The sequence below is a fragment of the Mobula hypostoma genome, chromosome 9 (genome assembly GCF_963921235.1).
Source record: "Mobula hypostoma chromosome 9, sMobHyp1.1, whole genome shotgun sequence".
Lineage (NCBI taxonomy): Eukaryota > Metazoa > Chordata > Chondrichthyes > Myliobatiformes > Myliobatidae > Mobula > Mobula hypostoma.
This window is the reverse complement of record NC_086105.1, coordinates 31,226,089-31,249,473: the sequence shown is the minus strand read 5'-3', so window position 1 is coordinate 31,249,473 and position 23,385 is coordinate 31,226,089. Positions and strand designations below refer to the sequence as shown.

The 23,385-nt window shown below is 41.0% G+C and overlaps 1 protein-coding gene across 1 annotated transcript; it reads left to right on the top strand.

Annotated features, from left to right (window-relative positions):
- Positions 1-42: 42 nt before the first annotated feature.
- On the top strand, positions 43-23,021 carry LOC134352353 (uncharacterized). The gene is made up of 4 exons (XM_063059654.1): positions 43-120; positions 898-989; positions 20,851-21,035; positions 21,504-23,021. The coding sequence occupies exons 3-4, from the start codon at positions 20,871-20,873 to the stop codon at positions 22,341-22,343; spliced, it is 1,005 nt and encodes a 334-aa protein (XP_062915724.1). The 5' UTR covers positions 43-120; positions 898-989; positions 20,851-20,870; the 3' UTR covers positions 22,344-23,021.
- The last annotated feature ends 364 nt before the right edge of the window (positions 23,022-23,385 follow it).

Below are 23,385 nucleotides of genomic sequence, written 5' to 3'. Positions count from 1 at the left end.
GTGCCGGGGACGTTGTAACGCCCACGGGCCAATGGGAGAGGGCGGGTGAGTGCAACAGTTACCGGTCAATGCCGGGGTAGTGATGCGAGAATTTCCAGCTGCTGTCATGTTGCTGAAAAGGTAGTATTTATCCGGCCATGGGCTTCCCATGTTCTTTAACAGTGATACTGTGGTCGGAATGCAGTCTAAAGGTGTGCGGGCTGGAAAGGAAAGTTACAGGTTGATTACAGAAAATGCAGCCAGGAACGGGGAGGGAGGGAGGGATTGCTGTTAAATGATTGAACATGGAGGTAGTATTAATTAATACTGCTAGGAACTGAAAATGGTGTCCCGGAGAAGAGCGTTATATTTGTCAGTGTTATATGGGAGAAGAGTAGTATAATGGTGGTCGTAGAAGCTGCGTGAGTCAAAAATACTATGGTTATTGGTTAAGAAAAACAGCGGGCATATTGCGTAGGCCAGCGCAATGTAGCAAGGAATAAGAATATGAATTGTTTAATGGAAGGAATTCATTCAACCGAGGTAATTCTGTACCGTATAACTCTGTGGAACAAACTACTCCTTTTTATTATCAAATAACGATAGAAAATTGTAACAACTTGAAATACTTATTTACTTGTAATTATAAATAGCTGGAAAGCACCCAAAGAACTTTTATGAAGTAGTGTGGTCCAGAACAAAACACAATTAAATTGTTAAAAAAAAGGAAAAAAAAGTAGTTTAACTTTGAGGAGATGAAGTTGCATCCCTCAGCTGGAGGCATAATTTGTTGCAACACTTAATGAATGTGAGGTTTGTTGAAAACAAAATAAGTTAAATTAAATGGTAGATTATTGTAATAGGGTAATGTTAAATTCAAGAATTGGGATATAAGAAATATTCAACATCTCTTCACAGATTGATGCAGCAAGATACTCGGGGAAAGAAACTGCTGTAGCAATTGATCATCACAATCATTACAAAGGCACAAATACTACATTTAAAAACAGGTGCATATTTTTAAAAATCATTAATGTAATGACTATTGAACCACAAATGAGCTATGTGTGACCTTTCCCTAAAATATTCTTTTATGATTTTATTCGAGATGAAATTCTTTATAATTGGGAAAGGGGATTTTTTTTTTATAGTGTCCTTTCTCTGAAATACAAACACTGCTCTCAGATAAAGTCTTCTGAATTATTGCTCAGATGTTTTTTTAAAATTTAGAGTAACTTCTTTTAAACAAAGGGTTGTATCTATGTGGAATGAGCTGCCAGTTTAAGTGGCTGAGGCTTTTTCAAAGAAAGTTAGATTAGTACATAGATTGGATAGATTTAGAGTATCGGGCAAATGTTTGGAAATGGGACTAGCTTGGATGGAGTATTTTGACAAACACGGACCTGTTCCCATGCTTTATTACTAATGTACAGAAACTATTATCCTAAGAATAACTGGTTTAATGTAGTTGGTTTATAATATTGAAATTTATACTTAAGAACTGAAAGGGGGAATATATATATTCTATTTGCAGTCTAATTATTGAAGCCTCGGGTTTAACATTGTTAGGGCCCATTATGACTAGTTTCTTGGGCTGTTGGCTTTTTAAAAAATCTTCAGAAAATCTGCTTTCTTTATCTGATTCCACTAGAATGTAACTCTTCAGCTTCGCGAACGAGGTGTGTCATTCAATTAGATGATGATTCAACTGTTGCTTTCAATTATGACTTTGTTGACAGTGTTGATTGTTAGTGAGAAGATGATGTTATTTTCAAACTGCACAGATTGTGGTATTCCGGTTAGGAAGTCCAGGATCTAGTTGCAGAGGGAGGTACAGAGGCCCAGGTTTTAGAGCTTGTTGATCAGAACTATAGAAATCATGGTTGGGGGGGGGGGCGTCACGTGATGACGTGGGATTGAGACGTGTAAATCCAGCTCTCCCATTAAAAAAAAATTAGCAAAGTACCGTTTAAACAAAACAAAGTTAATAAATACTTTCCAAAAACTATTTATAACTTTGCAAGACTACTTTACGATATGCCTCCTAAACCGCAACAGGAGAAGTCTGTTGTTGCGAAGCCGCCGCGAGATGGGAAGAAAAAAGGGCCTACTGTAGCGATGGAGCCTCGGACTCAGGTTAGATCTCTTTTGGAGGAGATGCGTTCTATCTCCGCTGTAGAACAGGGAGCAATGGCGGCGGTAGCGGTCTCTCGGAAGAAGGTGCCGGACATGCGCAAATCGATACAACTCAAACTACAAGAACCGACAGCCACTGCAACTGAAAGTGACTCAGAGTCAGAATCGGATACCGCAGAGAATACAGAAGAAGAAGAGGAGGAAGAACTGGAAGAGATTGGAACTAAAGGAGATGATGGAGATATAAGAGAGACTTTATTGCAATTAACGGCTGAAGTAAGAAAAGTAAGAGCAGAGCTTAGAGACATGAAGATATGCTAAAATAAGGCTATGAAAAGACAGGATAAAATGGATAAGAAGCTTCAGGAGATGGAAAGAAAAATGGAGCATATTAATGATAGAGTGGAAAAAACAGAAAATGATCTGCTTGTCTGGAACACGGAAAGAAATCGACTCTTGGAGAAAGTGGACATGTTGGAAAATTTTAGTAGACGTAATAATATTAAAATTGTTGGTCTTAAAGAAGGTATGGAGGGAGGAAATCCAATAAAATTTTTTCAAAGATGGATCCCGGAAGTTTTGCAAATGAAAGAGGAGGACCGATTAATTGAAATTGAGCGGGCACATAGAGTTCTAAGACCAAAACCACAAGATGACCAATATCCACGAGCAATTTTAATAAAATTCTTAAGATTTCAAGACAAGGAAAGGATTCTACAGGCAGCTGCCAAGAATAGAAAAAGGCCATTCATGATTCAAGGGAACAAAATTTTTTTCTACCCTGACAAAAGTTATGAACTTTTGAAGAGAAGGAAGAAATTCAATCCAGTGAAAAAAATCCTATGGGATCACGGTTATCATTTTATATTGCGTTACCCTGCAAACTTGAAGATTTTTTTGACTGGTGGAGAAAAAAGATTTTTTGACGATTATCAGAAAGTGGAGCAGTTTGTGCAAGACTCCCTGAATATTCACCAGGTACAAGAACAAAACCTGGGGAGCGAGATGGATTGAAGAAGAAGACTGGGTCAAAGAATGGACTTGTTGGATTTTTGAAGGCGGATGAATATATAAATATATTACTAATTATATGAGGGAGGGGAAGTCAGGTTAAAATTTGAGGAATACTAGTTGAGAATAGTAACATTAATTTTTTTATATAATATAATTTTTTTTGTTACGGGGGAGCTGGAAGAAGCACTGATCAATTGCTACGCTAATCATGTGTGCAAGCGTGGCTCCAGCCACGACCCGCAAAATGGAGGGGGGTAGTGTTGTGTATCCTTTCATTCACAACATTAGTGGGGGGGTATTTTGTTTTTTCTTTTTTTTTATATCTCATCTATCTTTTTTTTCTTTTTGCCTGGATGATTGGGAGGGGAACGCATAGCAACATGGTGAAGTTCAAAGAGATTCCCCAAGGAACTATGAGAGTTGAGAAGCTAAGTAATGTTTTAGATTGGAGTAACTTTGTTAAAAATAATGACTAATTTATTGAATTTTTTGAGTGTTAATGGGCATAATGGACCAGTGAAAAGAAAAAGAATCTTAACACATATTAAGAAAATGAGGATAGATTCAGCCTTTTTACAGGAAACGCATTTAACAGAAACAGAACATTAGAAATTAAAGAGAGATTGGGTGGGTAGTGTTGTAGTGGGGAGTAGCAATTTTTAAGTCAAAACAAGAATGGGAAACAGATCTGAATATTAATATTGATGAAACAAATTGGTCAAGACTGTGCCTTGACAGTATGACAAATACAATAAATGTTTGACTTAGATTAGTATAATATAACTTTTTACACCAATTATATATTACACCACAAAAAATAGATAGATTAAATTCAAACCTATCTGATAAATGCTTTCGGTGTAATCAAGAAATTGGTTACTTTTTTACATTCTACTTGATCTTGTTTTAAAATTCAACCCTTTTGGATAAATTTAAGAGTCTTATTGGGACAAATTACTGGAACTCAACTTCCACATAACCCTGTATTATTTTTACTAGGTGATATTGAAGGGATAAAGCCAAAACTTAAATGGAATAAGTATCAGAAAGAATTTATAAAAATTGCATTGGCAGTAGCTAAGAAGACTATAGTTGTTACTTGGAAATCTGATTCGTATTTAAGTATGAATCATTGGAACAATGAAATGGCTAGGTCTATTCCATTCGAAAAAAATTACTTATAATTATGGAACATTTTTGAATATCTGGCGCCCTTATTTACAAAAGATAGGATGGCATATTTAATTGCTCCGATAAAGATCTTGGTCCCTTGGGGAAACTAATGAATAAGTATATTAAATTTATTTTGAATCCCATGGAGCATGTGGAAACCTTCCAATACCCAGGCGGTTCCTTTTTTTTTTCTTCTTTTCTTTTTAGGTAGGACTATATATGGGGGGGGTGGTTAAGGGGAGGGGGAAGGGTAGATTTTATTTTCTATGTATTCATTTTGAAAATTTAATAAAAATTATATTAAAAAAAAAGAAATTATGGTGTTAAATGCTGAACTTTAGTCAACAAACAGCATCCTGATATAGGTATTTGTATTGTCCAGGTGCTCCAAGGGCACGTGGAGAGCCAGTGAGATTGTGTCTGCTATTGACCTATTATGGCGACGGGCAAATTGCAGTGGGTCCAGGTCCTTGCTGAGACGGGTGTTGATTCTAGGCATAAATGACTTCTCAAAGCATTATGACTTCTCAAAGCACTTCATTACCATAGATGTGAGTGCTACTGGATGATAGACGTTAAGGCAGCTCACTCTAATCATCTTGGCCTCTGGTCAAATTGTTGCCCTTTTGAAGCAGGTGGGAACCTCCGACTACAGCGATGATGATGACATCGACTCAGACCTGACAGGCTAGCGTTGGGCACTTTCATGCCTTACAAGGTGCAGTCTGAAAGGCTGTTTGGGGCGCCACTCCTCACACAGACACTTCGTAGTATTATTTTACGAGGCCGAGTTGCGAGCTCATTATCAACCTGGCGAGGAAGGAGAGCGCACACGGGGGCGGTCTGTTATAGGATCGAACTTGGGAACCTCTGTTCTCAAGCCTGGTGCTGATCTCACTGCGCCACCAGCTGACCTATAGCAATGAGAGATTAAGATTGTCTTTGAACACCCCTACTAGTTGGTTGGCACAGGTTTTCAGAGCCTAGCCAGGTACTCTGTTGGGCCTGTCACCTTGCCAGGGTTCACCCTCCTGATGCGGCCTCCAAGACAGAGATCACAGGGTCTTTGGGTGCTGCAGGGATCCCTATAGCAGTATTTTTATTCTCCCTTTTAAAGTGAACATAAAAGGTGTTGAGCTTGTCTGAGAGTGAAGCATCACTGCCTTTTGTGATGTTGGGTTTTGCTTTGTAGGAAGTAATGGCCTGCCAACCCTGTCAGAGTTGACATGCATCCGATGTTGCCTCCAACCTTGCATGGAATTGTTCAAGCAATACACACAAAATGCTGGAGGAACTCAGCATCAATGGAAAAAATAAATAGTTGTTGTTTTGGGCTGAGAACCTCCTTAGCTCTTGAAATAGCCCTCCGCAAGTTGTACTTGGTAATCTTGCCTAGACGTGGGTCGCTAGACTTTAATGCCACAGCTGTAGCCCTCAGAGACTACGAACCTCCTAGCTTTTGATTTGGGTATGTACAGCAAATTCTCGTAGTCACACACTCCTCCACACAGGTCTTAATGTCACAGTGAGCTGTGACGTACTTATTCAGACTTGAAGATGAATCCCTGAATACAGTCCACTGACCCAAAGCAGCCCTGTAAGCGCTCCTATACCTCCCTTGTCCGTACCTTCTTGGTCCTCATCACTGGTGCTGCAGTCTTCAGTCTCTGCCTATAGTCAGAGAGTAGAAGTGTAGCCAGGTGATTAGACTTTCTGAAGGGTGGGTTTGGAATATCATGGTGAAACTCTTGATTGTGGTGTAACAGTGGTTCAGTGTTTTGCTTCCTCTAGAACTACAAGTGATTTGCTGGTAATAATTATTTAGAGATTTTTCAAGCTGACCTGGTTAAAATACCCCAAAATGATGGGGAAAGCATCAGGATGTGCCGTTTCATGTCTGTGGATCACATCGCTCAGTCTGCCTAGAGCAGGGGTTCCTGGCCTGGGGGTCCACGGACCATGGCATAAAAAAGGTTGGGAACCCCTCGTCTAGAGTGTGCTCCACATTGGCCTGTGATGGGACGTACACTGCTATCAAAATGATCAGTGAAATCGAGAAATCGCTGAAAGTAAGTATCGAGATCCTTGAATACTTGGGATAAACAGATCCGGTTGAGGCTCTGTTTATCCCAATGGCTGCAGAAATTTTCAGGTAATTATTGTGAAGATTGGACCACGGGTAGGGAAAGGCTTCCTCATGAATTTGATTTGTTTAGATTATTGTCTGTTGTTCTGAATTCTGCCACTAGAGGAAGCAGTTTTTCTATCAAAAGAAAAATCATGGTGAGCCCATTCTCAACTTTCAACACTCTAGAACTTCCAAATAAACTTGCAGAGCTTATTTCCATAATTTAACTCTCAGCCTGTATATACCGCTGAAACTACACTGTATTCTCCCAAAAGGTGATCATTTTTTTCAACATGCACGACGCTATAAATCCAGCTTGTGCTTTGTTTGGATTTTGTACATCTGAAACAGAACATAGAACAGTACAGCACAGCACAGAAACAGGCCTCTACCCACAATGATGTGCCGAACCGATTAAATTAGTAATCTAATGACCAGCTAAAGTAATTCCTTCTGCGTACACAATGTTCATATCATTTCCCTCCCATCCATGTGCCTATCTAAGAGTCTCCTAAAAGTCCCTAATGTACCACCATCCCAGGCAGCACATTCCAGGTACCCACCACTCTGTGTTTATATTTTAAAAAAAATAAATGCACCTCACATCTACTTTGAACCTACCCCTTCTCGCCTTAGATGCATGTCCTCTGGTGTTAAACATTTCAAACCTGGGAAAAATAGACTGCCTCTCTTATGAAACTCTAATAAATCCCCTCAGCCTCTGCTGCCCAGAGAAAACAACCCAAGTCTGTCCAACCTATTATTATAGAACATGCTCTTTAAACCAGGCAGCATCCTGGTAAACCTCTACTGCAGCCTCTCCAAAGCCTCAACATCCTCCCTATAATGGGGTGACCAGAACTGTGTGCATGCTCCAGATGTGGCCTAACTAGAGTTTTATAAAGCTGCAACATAACTTCCTAACTTTTGAAGTCAGTGCCTCAACTAATAAAAGTAAACATGCCACATGACTTCGTAACTACCCTGTCAACCTGGGTAGCCACTTTCAGGGAGCTATTGCATTTTGGTTTTATCCCAACACCTTTTCAGATAATGGTTAATAATCCATTGGACTTGGTTACTTTTTTTTTGCACCTTTTCTCTAAATTTTAATGTGTTTCCCATCTTTGTTTATAGAAACATAGAAAATAGGTGCAGGAGTAGGCCCTTCGAGCCTGCACCGCCATTCAGTATGATCATGGCTGATCATCCAACTCAGAACCCTGCACCAGCCTTCCGTCCATTCCCCCTGATCCCTTTAGCCACAAGGGCCATATCTAACTCCCTCTTAAATATAGCCAATGAACTGGCCTCAACTGTTTCCTGTGGCAGAGAATTCCACAGATTCACCACTCTCTGTGTGAAGAAGTTTTTCCTAATCTCGGTCCTAAAAGGTTTCCCCTTTATCCTCAAACTGTGACCCCTCGTTCTGGACCTCCCCAACATCGGGAACAATCTTCCTGCATCTAGCCTGTCCAATCCCTTTAGGATTTTATACGTTTCAATCAGATCCCCCCTCAATCTTCTAAATTTTAATGAGTATAAGCCTAGTTCATCCAGTCTTTCATCATATGAGAGTCCTACCATCCCAGGAATCAATCTGGTGAACCTTCTTTGTACTCCCTCTATGGCAAGGATGTCTTTCCTCAGATTAGGGGACCAAAACTGCACACAATACTCCAGGTGTGGTCTCACCAAGGCCTTGTACAACTGCAGTAGTACCTCCCTGCTCCTGTACTCGAATCCTCTTGCTATAAATGCCAGCATACCATTCGCCTTTTTCACCGCCTGCTGTACCTGCATGCCCACTTTCAATGACTGATGTATAATGACACCCAGGTCTCGTTGCACCTCCCCTTTTCCTAATCGGCCACCATTCAGATAATAATCTCTTTTCCTGTTTTTGCCACCAAAGTGGATAACTTCACATTTATCCACATTAAATTTCACCTGCCATGAATTTGCCCACTCACTTAACCTATCCAAGTCACCCTGCATCCTCTTAGCATCCTCCTCACAGCTAACACTGCCGCCCAGCTTCGTGTCATCCACAAACTTGGAGATGCTGCATTTAATTCCCTCATCCAAGTCATTACTATATATTGTAAACAACTGGGGTCCCAGCACTGAGCCTTGCAGTACCCCACTAGTCACTGCCTGCCATCCTGAAAAGGTCCCGTTTATTCCCACTCCTTACTTCTTGTCTGCCAACCAATTCTCTATCCACATCAATACCTTACCCCCAATACCGTGTGCTTTAAGTTTGCACACTAATCTCCTGTGTGGGACCTTGTCAAAAGCCTTTTGAAAATCCAAATATACCACATCCACTGGTTCTCCCCTATCCACTCTACTAGTTACATCCTCAAAAAATTCTATGAGATTCGTCAGACATGATTTTCCTTTCACAAATCCATGCTGACTTTGTCCGATGATTTCACCGCTTTCCAAATGTGCAGTTATCACATCTTTGATAACTAACTCTAGCATTTTCCCCACCACCGATGTCAGGCTAACCGGTCTATAATTCCCTGGTTTCTCTCTCCCTCCTTTTTTAAAAAGTGGGGTTACATTAGCCACCCTCCAATCCTCAGGAACTAGTCCAGAATCTAACGAGTTTTGAAAAATTATCACTAATGCATCCACTATTTCTTGGGCTACCTCCTTAAGCACTCTGGGATGCAGACCATCTGGCCCTGGGGATTTATCTGCCTTTAATCCCTTCAATTTACCTAACACCACTTCCCTACTAACATGTATTTCCCTCAGTTCCTCCATCTCACTGGACCCTCTGTCCCCTACTATTTCCGGAAGATTATTTATGTCCTCCTTAGTGAAGAGAGAACCAAAGTAATTATTCAGTTGGTCTGCCATGTCCTTGCTCCCCATAATCAATTCACCTGTTTCTGTTTGTAGGGGACCTACGTTTGTCTTAACCAATCTTTTTCTTTTCACATATCTATAAAAGCTTTTACAGTCCGTTTTTATGTTCCCCGCCGGTTTTCTCTCATAATCTTTTTTTCCCCTTCCTAATTAAGCCCTTTGTCCTCCTCTGCTGAACTCTGAATTTCTCCCAGTCCTCAGGTGAGCCACTTTTTCTGGCTAACTTGTATGCTTCTTCTTTGGAATTGATACTATCCTTAATTTTCCTTGTCAGCCACGGGTGCACTACTTTCCTTGATTTATTCTTTTGCCAAACTGGGATGCACAATTGTTGTAGTTCATCCATGCGATCTTTAAATGCTTGCCATTGCATATCCACCGTCAACCCTTTAAGTGTCATTTGCCAATCTATCTTAGCTAATTCATGTCTCATACCTTCAAAGTTAGCCTTCTTTAAGTTCAGAACCTTTGTTTCTGAATTAACTATGTCACTCTCCATCTTAATGAAGAATTCCACCATATTATGGTCACTCTTACCCAAGGGGCCTCTCACGACAAGATTGCTAATTAACCCTTCCTCATTGCTCAATACCCAGTCTAGAATAGCCTGCTCTCTAGTTCGTTCCTCGACATGTTGGTTCAAAAAACCATCCTGCATACATTCCAAGAAATTCTCTTCCTCAGCACCCTTACCAATTTGGTTCACCCAATCTACATGTTGATTGAAGTCACCCATTATAACTGCTGTTCCTTTATTGCACACATTTATAATTTCCTGTTTAATACCATCCCCAACCTCACTACTACTGTTAGGTGGCCTGTACACAAATCCCACCAGCGTTTTCTGCCCCTTAGTGTTATGCAGCTCTACCCATATCGATTCCACATCTTCCTGGCTTATGTCCTTCCTTTCTATCGCGTTAATCTCCTCTCTATCCAGCAACGCGACCCCACTTCCTTTCCTTTCATGTCTATCCCTCCTGAATATTGAATATCCCTGAATGTTGAGTACCCATCCTTGGTCACCCTGGAGCCATGTCTCTGTGATCCCAACTATATCATAATCATTAATAACAATCTGCACTTTCAATTCATCCACCTTGTTACGAATGGTCCTTGCATTGACACACAAAGCCTTCAGGCGCGCTTTTACAACTCTCTTAGCCCTTATACAATTATGTTGAAAAGTGGCCCTTTTTGATGCTTGCCCTGGATTTGTCGGCCTGCCACTTTTACTTTTCACCTTACTACTTTTTGCTTCTACCCTCATTTTACACCCCTCTATCTCTCTGCACTGGTTCCAATTCTCCTGTTGTGAACTAACCTCCTCTCGCCTAGCCTCTTTAATTTGATTCCCACCCCCCAACCATTCTAGTTTAAAGTCACCTCAGTAGCCCTCGCTAATCCCTCTGCCAGGATATTGGTCCCCCTCGGATTCAAGTGTAACCCATCCTTTTTGTACAGGTCACGCCTGCGCCAAAAGAGGTCCCAGTGATCCAAAAACTTGAATCCCTGCTCCCTGCTCTAATCCTTCAGCCACGCATTTATCCTCCACCTCATTGCATTCCTACTCTCACTGTCGTGTGGCACAGGCAGTAATCCCGAGATTACTACCTTTGCAGTCCTTTTCCTCAACTCCCTTCCTAACTCCCTGTACTGTCCTTTCAGGACCTCTTCCCTTTTCCTACCTATGTCATTGGTACCTGTATGTACCACGACCTCTGGCTCCTCACCTTCCCACTTCAGGATATCTTGGACACGATCAGACATTCATTTCAATGAGTAGGTGAAATAACTTCTTCCAGAACTTTGGAATGAGTGAATCAGCATGGAAGTGGGCACTTGGCCCACGAAGCCTGTGCTGGCCAACAAGTATGTATCCTAATTCAATCTTTTATCATCTCTGGAATTCAGCTTTTGGGTTCATCTTTGAACCAAGACTGATGAGGTCTGGACCTGAATAATCTGGATGAAATTTGAGCTGGGCATCAGTGAGCATGTTTTGGAAAGAAAATGCTTCTCAATAACCCCATTGGTGAAATTTCTTCTCTTTATTGAGAGTAGACCAGGTAAGAATGCTTGATTTAGAGAGCACAAAAATAAGCTCACTGTGCCCATGCTGACCATCAATTGCCTATCTATACTAACTCCAGTTTCCAACATTTGGGTGGTAGACTTCTGTCATTGTGCTTCAAATGCTTAGTTAAATATTTAAATATTCTTTGATGACTTGCCTCATCACCCCTTCAGGATATTATATTCCAGATTCCAATTACTCACTGGAAAAAGTTCTCTCTCAAATTTTCTCAAAATCTGCATTTTTTAATAGAATTTTAATCTATAAAGTTGTCCAATTTCTTACTCAACTTCAGACATATTAAGTTTTACAGTGTGGACAATTTCTTCCAAATTCTGAAAAGTGGATGAAAAGGAAAGACCATTATAAACTCTAAATGTTTATTCCCTTCTCAAATGTCACTGCAGTTACTTGCCTAAACTACTCCAACATTTTCCTGACTTGAAAATGTATCACTGTTCCATCATTGGGTCTAAATCCTGAAGCTCCGTCCATAAAAGCATTGTGGGTGTGCCTTTACCAAAACACTACAGCAGTTCAAGGAAGTGCCTTATCACCAGATTATGAAGGGTAATTGAGGCTGGCTTTGCCAGTGGCATTCAGATCCTGTAAAACAAAATAAATAATGTATTCCTTATCCAAAATAAGCACTGCTTCTATGAATAGACAAACAATAATGGAAATAGCATTGGGATTAATTAATTGATAGCTTTGTGTATCTACTGATAACAGCCCTTATTTGCCCTTGTGCTTATTCAGTCAAATTAGAACTACTGATTGTGTAGATTTATCCACCATTTGATTCACTAGTCAGCTTTACTTAGAGTTTTTGTCTGCATTGAAATGTGTGGATTTAAACCACCACTTTAGTAACACTTTAAGAATACCATGTTAAAACAAGGTTTCATTTGCCAGTTTGGGTAAGCTGATGGTAGAGTCTGCAGAATGCCTTTTGTGTGGCTGTAACAATCAGTTCAAAGGTACAAGTTAATGTCAGAGAAATGTATACAATATACATCCTGAAATGCTTTTTCTTCGTAACCATCCATGAAAACAGAGAAGTGCCCTAAAGAATGAACAACAGTTAAATGTTAGAACCCCAAAGTCCCCCCCAGCTCCCCCCCGTGCGTAAATGGCAGCGAGCAACAATCCCCCCGCCCCTCACCGCCAAAAAGAGCAAGTATCGGCGCTGCCACCAAGCACTCAAACGTGAGCAAAGCAATACCAAAAACAAAGACTTGCAGTTACCCCAAAGACTTTGCGTTTCACCTGGTATTCGACATACCGCAGGTATCTCCATTTTCCCAGTGAGCGGAGAGACATGACAAACAACTCGCTGGTTTATGATGTTAGAAGTCCGTTACATTGCTTTTTTCGTGCTCTGTGCCTGAAGATCGCAAAGATCCCAGGTCTCCAGGCACACAGCAGATATTCCGACTCCCCTGATGCCACACGGCTCTTCTGTCGTAACACTGACCCTCAATCCGCTCGTCTCCAGAGCCCTGAGATCCTAGGCTTTTGAATTTGAGCCGGACTCCTAGGCTGAGCCTTTGGCGTGCCGAACAATAGCCAGTTATGGAACCCCGAGAGCGGGTCCCATTCCACAAAGAACCGTAGTCAGTGTGTAACTCCAGATCAGGGTCTGAAAGGGTAAAATAGAGATATTAAAGATGGAAATAGAGCTGTTTCCGAAGATGCAAGCAAAGGAGTTGCCGTTAGATGCCATTAACCCTCCTACGCTCTGCCTTCTTTACTGTTGATAGAAGCAAAATATTTGACATCTATCTGCCTTGATGCTGTTGTCAATTACAATTTGGCAGACATTTATAACTTACGATGAAACCAGAGGTCCATGAGCCAGTACTTATCAGGGGTTCAGAGATGGAGAGGGTCAGCATTCCTCATTTCAGAGAATCTGTCCTGGGCCTGGCAAGTAAGTGCAATTTCGTAGAAAGCATAGCAGCGCCTCCTTTCCTTGGATGTTTGCAAAGATTTGGCTTGACATCTAAAACTTTGACAAACTTCCATAGATGTGCGGTGGAGAGTATATTGACTGGCTCCAGCAGGGTGTGGCATGAAAACGCCAATGAACTTGATCAGAAAATCCTACAAAGAGTAGTGGATATGGCCCAGTCCATCATGGGTAAAGCCCTCTCCACCATTGAATTCATCTACTTGGAGCATTGCCACATAAAGCAGCATCCATCATCAGGGACTCCCACCACCTAAGTCGTGCTCTATTCTTGCTGCTGCCATCAGGAAGGAGGCACAGCAACCTTGGGACCCACACCACCAGGTTCAGGCTCCTCTTTCCAATATTTCTATTAGTTTCTACATAGAAGAATACAGAGTCCAAGAACGTATATAAAAAAAAAGTCAAAAAAGATTTTTAAAAACTACCAATTACATTATATCTATTCATAACGACAATCTCATTACCCCGTATTCATGTAAGTTAATCAATAGTTATATTGAAATATACTAATTTATTAAAAAAAATCTAACCCCTACCAAGACTGAAGCTGTTTATTAAGGAGAAAAAAAGTAAAATACCTTCTCATATAATAAAAAAAATTAATAGCCAACATCTGAATTTAAATAACGACTTGAAGGTTTTGAAAATAATTCAAAAAAAGGTCCCCACAATGTTTGAAAGTCTTGACGAGATTCAGAAATTGAACAACGAATCTTCTCTAAATCTAAGCATGACATAATGTCGCATAACCATTGAGCACGAGTAGGAGGAAAAACATCTTTCCATTTGAACAAAAGTGCCCTCCTAGCTATAAGAGAGTTAAAGGCCAAAATAGTAAATCAGATGTCTTCAGCTTGATATCTTGTTCTGCAACAATACCAAATAGGGCCATCAGAGGATTAGGCATAAAATTGACTTTGAAAAGTAAAGAAAAAGTTTGAAAAACTTCCTTCCAATATTTTTCAAGACTCTGACAAGTCCAAAACATGAATTAATGATGCTTCTCCAATATTACATCTGTCACAGCAGGGAGATATATCCAAATAAAAATGAAATAGCTTATCCTTGGTCATATGAGCTCTATGTACCACCTTAAATTGTATGGGAGAAATGGCGAGCACATAACGATAACCAGTTTAAAAATTTCATTCCAAGTTTCCTCAGATATTGATGTCTGTAAATCTTGTTCCCAGAGATTCTTAGTTTTGTCTAAAGGAACATTCCTCGTCTCCAGTAACATGCCATAAATATTAGATATTGAACTATTATGAAAAGGTGTCAAATTGAAAATTATGTCTAGTAAGTTCTTATCTGAGCTTATAGGAAATGTGCATAATTGAGATCTTAGAAAGTCTCTGATTTGTAAATATCTAAAAAAGTGAATTTTGGGTAAGCTATATTTAGCTGACAATTGCTCAAATGAAAAAAGATTTCCTCCAACAAACAGATCCCAAAAACATTTAATACCCAACCTGTCCCATTCTTTAAAAACTAAATCAGTCATGGAGGGTTTAAAAAAAAAAGTTAGAATAAATGGGACTAGAAAGGGAAAATCTCAATAAACCAAAGTGTTTTCTAAATTGTATCCAGATCCTCAGAGTACAATTTATTAACAGTTAGCTTCTAAAGAAACCCATACCGGACACTCTACACCATTAATATAATATAGTCAATACTTAAGATATCGTATATTAACTGCCCAATAATAAAACCTAAAATTAGGTAAGGCTAAACCTCCAGACTTTTAGATTTTTGAAGATGAACTTTATTTAATTGAGGACGTTTATTTTTCCATATATAAGAGGATAAAATAGAATCAAGAGAGTCAAAAAAGGATTTGGGAATAAAAATGGGTAAAGCCTGAAAAAGATATATAAATTTAGGTAGAATATTCATTTTAATAGAATTAATTCGTCCAATCAATGATATTGAAAGAGGTGACCAATTTAATGATATCCTTTTTACATGGTTCAATAAAGTAAGAAAGTTTTCTTTAAACAGGTGTTTGTAGTTCTTAGTGACTGTTACACCCAAATAAGTAAATTGATTCCTTTCAATTTTAAAAGGGAGATTAGTATTAATTGATACCAAATTATTTAAAGGAAATAGTTCACTCTTATGTAGGTTCAATTTATATCCTAAAAACTGGCTAAAACGGGAGAATAAAGAAAGTACAAGGTTCAGGCTCTTGAACCAGAGAAGATAACTTCATTCACTACAACACTGAAACGTTCTCACAATCCATGGACTCACTTTCAAAGACACTTTATCTACATGTTCTCAATAATTATCGCTTAATTATTATTTTTTCCTTTTGTATTTGCAGTTTGTTGTCTTTTGCACACTGATTGCCTGGCAGTCTTCATTGACTTTGTTATGATTATTGGATTTCTTAATATGCCCACAAGAAAATGAATCTCAGTTGCATATGTACTTTAATAGTAAGTTTACTTTGTCTTTTGGTTTCATGAAGAGTGGCACAATTTTATTTTCTTGAAGTTGACTAATTACAATAATTTTGTGCATATGTGTCTATTTAAGTGTGGCAACCAAATTGTTCTGTTAGCTTAAGTATCAAGTCAAGTCATTTTTTTATTGTCATTTCGACCATAACTGCTGGTACAGTCCACAGTAAAAACGAGACAACATTTTTCAGGACCATGGTGCTACATGAAACAATACAAAAACTACACTGTACTACATAAAAACTACACAAAAACTACACTTATACTTGTACTTTATTGTCGCCAAACAATTGATACTAGAACGTACAATAGTCATAGTCATACTTTATTGATCCTGGGGGAAATTGATTTTCGTTACAGTTGCACCATAAATAATTAAATAGTAATAAAACCATGAATAGTTATATAGTAATATGTAAATTATGCCAGGAAATAAGTCCAGGACCAGCCTATTGGCTCAGGGTGTCTGACCCTCCAAGGGAGGAGTTGTAAAGTTTGATGGCCACAGGCAGGAATGACTTCCTATGACGCTCTGTGTTGCATCTTGGTGGAATGAGTCTCTGGCTGAATGTACTCCTGTGTCCAACCAGTACATTATGTAGTGGATGGGAGACATTAACCAAGATAGCATGCAACTTGGACAGCATCCTCTTTTCATACACCACCGTCAGAGAGTCTAGTTCCATCCCCACAACATCACTGGCCTTACGAATGAGTTTGTTGATTCTGTTGGTGTCTGCTACCCTCAGCCTGCTGCCCCAGCACACAACAGCAAACATGATCGCACTGGCCACCACAGACTCGTAGAATCACACTGGCCAATCATCATAGCGATATTTGATTTTGCTCTTCCCGCTCCCTGGATTACAAATCAATAGTAAATATTAAAAATTTAAATTATACATCATAAATAGAAAATAGAAAAATGGAAAGTAAGGTAGTGCAAAAAAAAATCAAGATGCAGGTCCGGTTATTTGGAGGGTACGGCCCAGATCCGGGTCAGGATCTGTTCAGCAGTCTTATCACAGTTGGAAAGAAGCTGTTCCCAAATGTGGGCGTACAAGTCTTCAAGCTCCTGAGCCTTCTCCCGGAGGGAAGAGGGACGAAAAGTGTGTTGGCTGGGTGGGTTGTGTCCTTGATTATCCTGGCAGCACTGCTCCGACAGCGTGCGGTGTAAAGTGAGTCCAAGGACAGAAGATTGGTTTGTGGGATGTGCTGCGCCGTGTTCACGATCTTCTGCAGCTTCTTTCGGTCTTGGACAGGACAATTTCCATACTAGGTTGTGACACACCCTAGAAGAATGCTTTCTACAGTGCATCTATAAAAATTAGTGAGGGTTTTGGGGGACAGGCCAAATTTCTTTAGTTTTCACAGGAAGTAAAGGCGCTGGTGGGCCTTCTTGGCAGTGGACTCTGCTTGGTTGGACCAAGTCAGGTCATTTGTGATATTGACCCTGAGGAACTTAAAGCTTTTGATCTGTTCCACTTGCGCACCACCGATATAAATTGGGTCGTGCGGTCCACTACTCCTTCTGAAGTCAACAACCAATTCCTTCGTCTTGCTGATGTTGAGGGATAGGTTGTTGTCTTCACACCATGCCACCAGGTTCTTAATTTCCTCTCTGTACTCAAACTCATCATTACCCGAGATACGGCCTACATTTGTTGTGTCATAAGCAAACTTATATATTGAGTTTGATTGAAACGTGGCTACACAATCATGGGTGTACAGTGAGTACAGCAGGGGGCTGAGTACACAGCCTTGTGGGGCACTGGTGCTCAGAGTGATTGTAGAGGAGAGCTTGTCTCCTATTTTTACAGCCTGGGTCCTGTCTGTGAGGAAATTGAGTAGACTACAGACCTACCCAGGACTGCATAAAGTGCACAAAACAGTGCAGGAATTACAATAAATAATTAACAAGACAATAGGCACAGTAGAGGGCAGTAGGTTGGTGTCAGTCCAGGCTCTGGGTATTGAGGAGTCTGATGGCTTGGGGGAAGAAACTGTTACATAGTCTGGTCGTGAGAACCCCAATGCTTCGGTGCCTTTTGCCAGATGGCAGGAGGGAGAAGAGTTTGTAAGAGGGGTGTGTGGGGTCCTTCATAATGCTGTTTGCTTTACGGATGCAGCGTGTGGTGTAAATGTCTGTAATGGCGGGAAGAGAGACCCTGATGATCTTCTCAGCTGACCTCACTATCCACTGCAGAGTCTTGCGATCTGAGATGGTGCAATTTCCAAATCAGGCGGTGATGAAGCTGCTCAGGATGATCTCAATACAACCTCTGTAGAATGTGGTGAGGATGGGGGGTGGGAGATGGACTTTTCTCAGCCTTCGCAGAAAGCTGAGACGCTGCTGGGCTTTCTTTGCTATGGAGCTGGTGTTGAGGGACCAGGTGAGATTCTCCACCAGGTGAACAACGAGAAATTTGGTGCTCTTAACGGTCTCTACGGAGGAGTCGTCAATGTTTAGTGGAGAGTGGTCACTCCATGTCCTCCTGAAGTCAACAGCCATCTCTTTTGTTTTGTTCACATTCAGAGACAGGTTGTTGGCTCTGCACCAGTCCATTAGCCGCTGCACCTTCTCTCTGTATGCTGACGCGTCGTTCTTGCTGATGAGACCCACCACGGTTGTATTATCAGCGAACTTGATGATGTGGTTCGAGCTGTGTGTTGCAGCACAGTCGTGGGTCAGCAGAGTGAACAGCAGTGGACTGAGCACACAGCCCTGGGGGGGCCCCGTGCTCAGTGTGATGGTGTTGGAGATGCTGCTTCCAATCCGGACTGACTAAGGTCTCCCAGTCAGGAAGTCTAGGATCCAGTTGCAGAGGGAGGTGTTCAGGCCCAGTAGGCTCAGCTTTCCAATCAGTTTCTGAGGAATGATTGTGTTGAATGCTGCACTGAAGTCTATGAACAGCATTTGAATGTACGTGTCTTTTTTGTCCAGGTGGGTTAGGGCCAGGTGAAGGGTGATGGTAATGGCGTCGACGGTTGAACGGTTGGGACGGTACGCGAACTGCAGGGGGTCCAGTGAGGGGGGCAGCAGGGTCTTGATGTGCCTCATGACGAGCCTCTCAAAACACTTTATGATGATGGATGTGAGTGCGACGGGACGGTAATCATTGAGGCAGGACACTGAAGACTTCGGCACGGGGACGATGGTGGCAGCCTTGAAGCACGTAGGAATGACAGTGCTGCTCAGGGAGATGTTGAAGATGTCAGTGAGAATCTCAGCTAGCTGGTCTGCACATCCTCTAAGCACTCTGCCAGGAATATTGTCTGGTCCAGCAATCTTCCATGGGTTGACCCTGCACAGGATTCTCCTCACATCGGCCACAGTAAGACACAGCACCTGGTCATTTGGAGGAGGGGTGGTCTTCCTTGCCGCCATGTCATTTTCCACCTCAAAACAAGCGTAGAAGTTGTTCAGTGCATCTGGGAGGGAGGCATCACCAGCACAGGCAGGTGGTGTTGTCTTGTAGTTGGTGATGTCCTGAATGCCCTTCCACATGCACCGCGTGTCACCACTGTCCTGGAAGTGGCTGTGGATTCGCAGGGCGTGTGCACGCTTTGCCTCTCTGATGGCCCAGGACAGTTTGGCCCTCGCTGTTGTTAGTGCGGCTTTATCGTCTGCTCTGAAGGCGGAGTCACGGGTCCTCAGCAGTGCACGCACTTCCACGGTCATCCATGGCTTCTGTTTAGCGCATGTACTGATGGTCTTGGACACAGTGACGTCATCGATGCACTTGCTGATGTAGCTAGTCACTGATGCCGTGTACTCCTCTAAGTTGGTAGAGTCGCCATCGGTTGCAGCCTCCCTGAACATGTGCCAGTCAGTGTGCTCAAAGCAGTCTTGATGAGCAGAGATGGCTCCTGCTGGCCAGGTTTTCACCTGCTTCTGAACTGGTCTGGAGTGCCTGGTGAGCAGTCTGTATGCTGGGATTAACATAACAGAAATATGGTCTGAGTAACTGAGGTGGGGGCGGGGCTCTGCCCGGTACGTGTCGGGAATGTTTGTGTAAACAAGGTCCAATGTGTTCTCCCCTCTCGTTGCAAAGTCCACATTCTGATGGAATCTGGGGAGCACTGACTTAAGGGTCGCGTAGTTAATATCTCTGACAACAATAAACAGTCCATCAGGGTGTGCGTTCTGCAGTTCGCTAATAGCCCCATACAGTTCACAGAGAGCCTCCTTAGCATTAGCGCTGAGGGGAATGTAGACACCGACTATAAGGACGGTGGTGAATAAAATGGTCTGCATCTGACAGTCACAAACTCCACTAGCGATGAGCAGTATCTGGAAACCAGCTCAGAGTTCTTGCACCATTCTGTATTGATGTAAACACACAAGCCACCACCGCGAGTCTTACCGGAAAGAGCTGCATCTCTGTTCGCTCGAAACAAGACGAGCTCATCCAGCTGAATGGCGGCGTCCGGGATTCCATTGGTGAGCCACGTTTCCGTGAAAACATACGCACAGCAGACCCTGTACTCCCGCTGAGTATTTCGTTGGAGTCGGATGTAGTCCAATTTATTGTCTGGGGAGCAGACATTGGAGAGCAGAGACCTCTGGCCACCGGCATCAGGCGACTCCAAGGACTGTAGGCCCGATCCCCTCAGCAAGCCGAGGTCGCGTAATTCAACCAGCAGATCTTCATGAAGGTGTTTTTTGGGCAATCTCTGTAATGCAGCAGTATCTGGCGATGGTAGATAATCGCTCTGTTATCCATGTGCCTTAATCAAAAATTGTGCCTTAAAATTAAATTTAAACAATTATAGTAACACCAGATCTGAAAGGCTGCTGCTGCCGTGTTGCGCCACCGGAATACGTTCACTCTGCAAACTTTCTCCCAAATATTTTATTCTCTCTTTTAGTTGAAATATATGGAGACCAAAGATCTTGGTGTCATATTTATCTATATAGTTTATTAGGTTAGGTATCTAAACAATGATAGGAAACCTGGTTTATTGTTAAATAACCATTTAACTTTTTCTCCTCCCCCCCCACCCTTTCAATATTGAGACCGAGATGTTGGGTGCTTGATGCCCCGTAAAAAGAAGCTCAGCCAATCCAAGAAACCACCCTTGCTGTTCCTGCAGAGTCCACCAAAGGCAGAAAAGTACAAGCAAGTCTTGTCTCTACCATCCGCAGTAAATCCCCGCCAAGTTTCCTGTATGCCTGTTGACCAGAGATCTGCATTCAAGTGGGTGTGTCATATTTGTACCTTTTGTTCTCTTATCTGAAAGATTTATTAACTTTCTCCCATTATGCCAAAATTCCCTAAGCAATTTTAAATGCTATGATAATGTACATGCTTAATGTTAGATTGTAAGCGGTGTAATTATTCCAAACTGTTGAACTATTTTTCCTCTTTGTGGTCAGATCCATGTTATCATATACTCTGCAGGGCTTGTTGCTGGCTCCAACTGTATTTGGTGGAAAAAATACAGCTAATTTGCTACGCCTTTCAAAAATAATATATTGTTGGCATGTGGACAATTAATTAATTTCATTCTCACCACCCAACCACCTTCACTAAACATGTTGCAAAATACTTGATTTTGAAGACTCTCTGTTGGGTGGATTTGAATTGCTGTGATAGTCGTGTAAGATAGCGCCAACTGTTTGGATATTTGTTACTGTTTAGTTATTTTTCTTGCCCTCATTTCCTCCAGGTGCTGCCAGAGTTTGATACTACAACACCAAGATGCGAACAAAAATCTAATAGAGTGAAACAGCATAAAATCTACAGCAAACAGAGTACTTCATCAAAAACGGGTTCTGTGAGAAAACTGCACAGTTTTGTTCCTTTGACACTTCTGGGAAATGGAGGGATACCTGTTCAGAAGGAAAACGACAAAGTTGAATTTAGCACCTGTCAGAATGTTCAAACCAGTGGAAAAGTTGCATTCAAAACAAATAAAACATCATTCTTGGGAAGCAAGAGCCAACGGTGTAAAGTTGGCACCTTTGGAAAAGCTCAGAATTTGGATGCTCTGGACAAGCAGGAATGTAGTCTAAGACCTGCAGCAAAGAGAAATTTGGTTGGCAAAAGTACAGCTGGGAATATACCTGTGAAAAGCTCTAGTTTCTGCCCTCCATTGAATTCAATCAACAATCAAATGGGAGTAGACTCAGATGAAACAGAAATTTCACTTTCAGAGCACTCTTCTCAGTCCTCTGATGAGTTTGCTCTACCACATGTTAGCACTCCCACAGCTGATGGCATGCCCTCGCCAGCCACCTTCCAGAAAAATATTTGTGGTGTACTAAGAAATAATGAATTGAATAAACACAATATAACTCCTCTCCCTTGTGGACTGTTAGACTGCTTAGACAAGTGTTCTGGACTAAATGACTTTTCTGAAGAAGCTGCATCAGCAGATGTTTTAGTCCGGGACACACCAGAACATGAATATGGACTCAAAGCAACTTGGCGAAGAAGGCCACATATTATGCAGTACCTGAAAGATCATGGAAAATTGACCAGCACTAATGTGCTTGTTGGCTCTTAAAGTTGCATTCTCAGTTTTATTTTGTTATGTAGATTGCAATCTATGCATTTAAAAAAAATTACCATTGGAATTGTGATTAAACCAGTTTATGTGAAGTAAGAATCTGTAGCAGGATTACCCTTTAAATGGTAGCTGCAAATATTGCAATGCAGTTTATTTAAAACTTTCTCAGAGTTCAAAACAACATTTTAATCTACAACTTCTACACCTTGCAGATTTGGACAGCTTTGTCCCAGATTCAGTTTCAAATGTCTGATGAAGTGTTATGTTCAGAGTGGTAAAAATAATATTATCTTTGCCTGATGTCCACTATATTCCTGTGTTACAGTTCTGTTTTAAATGGTCATCCAGTTGTCTGTTAAAGGAATTTTGTTTTAATTCCAGATTGTTAAGATAACAGTAATTTGGTCTTCAAGCTAAGAGCCCTATTCATGGGTTTAGTCAGTTTCTAAGGTGTTTCAATTTTGTCAATAAAACTGCTTGAAATCTGGAAATTGGTAATTTCGAATAAGTCTCAATGTCGTAAATTAAAACATTACATAACTGTACCTGTTTTTTTTCTAAAATTAATTTTACCATGCCTTTCTATTGAATTATGGTGACACTTGCCAATTTCACACCTTGAATATGTACTTTACATAAATCCCCCAAATCAATGTACAGCAAACTGAAATAAAATTACCAAAATTAAAGTAGAACATTGTGAATATTTCCCTTTAAAGTGTTATTCAGAAATGAGTCAAAACAGTGCTTTAGTAGGTCTTAATCCTTTTATTTTAATAAGATGTTTAAATTTGTTTTTGTGGCCTTTCATCTCATATTTAAGTTAGCATGCAAAATCTAGTATAGGGAAAAGAACAAGGAGATCAAACAGGATCTTACAAATCAGAATAGAATCTGTTGCCAGCTTCTCTGATAGTCTGCTGTCAAAATTTATGTAATTCAATGCAGATGTGCATATGTTTCTCAATCCCTGGTTGTCTGATTTTAAATTGTCATTTTGATTTCTTGCCTTTCTCTTGCTGCTAAATTGCGGAATATG

Bases quoted from the DNA above. Each gene is read 5' to 3' on its own strand.
- LOC134352353 (XM_063059654.1), top strand. From the start codon at position 20,871: ATGCCCCGTAAAAAGAAGCTCAGCCAATCCAAGAAACCACCCTTGCTG. The intron at 21,036-21,503 runs GTGTGTCATATT...CATTTCCTCCAG, and splicing joins AGAGATCTGCATTCAAGTGG to GTGCTGCCAGAGTTTGATAC.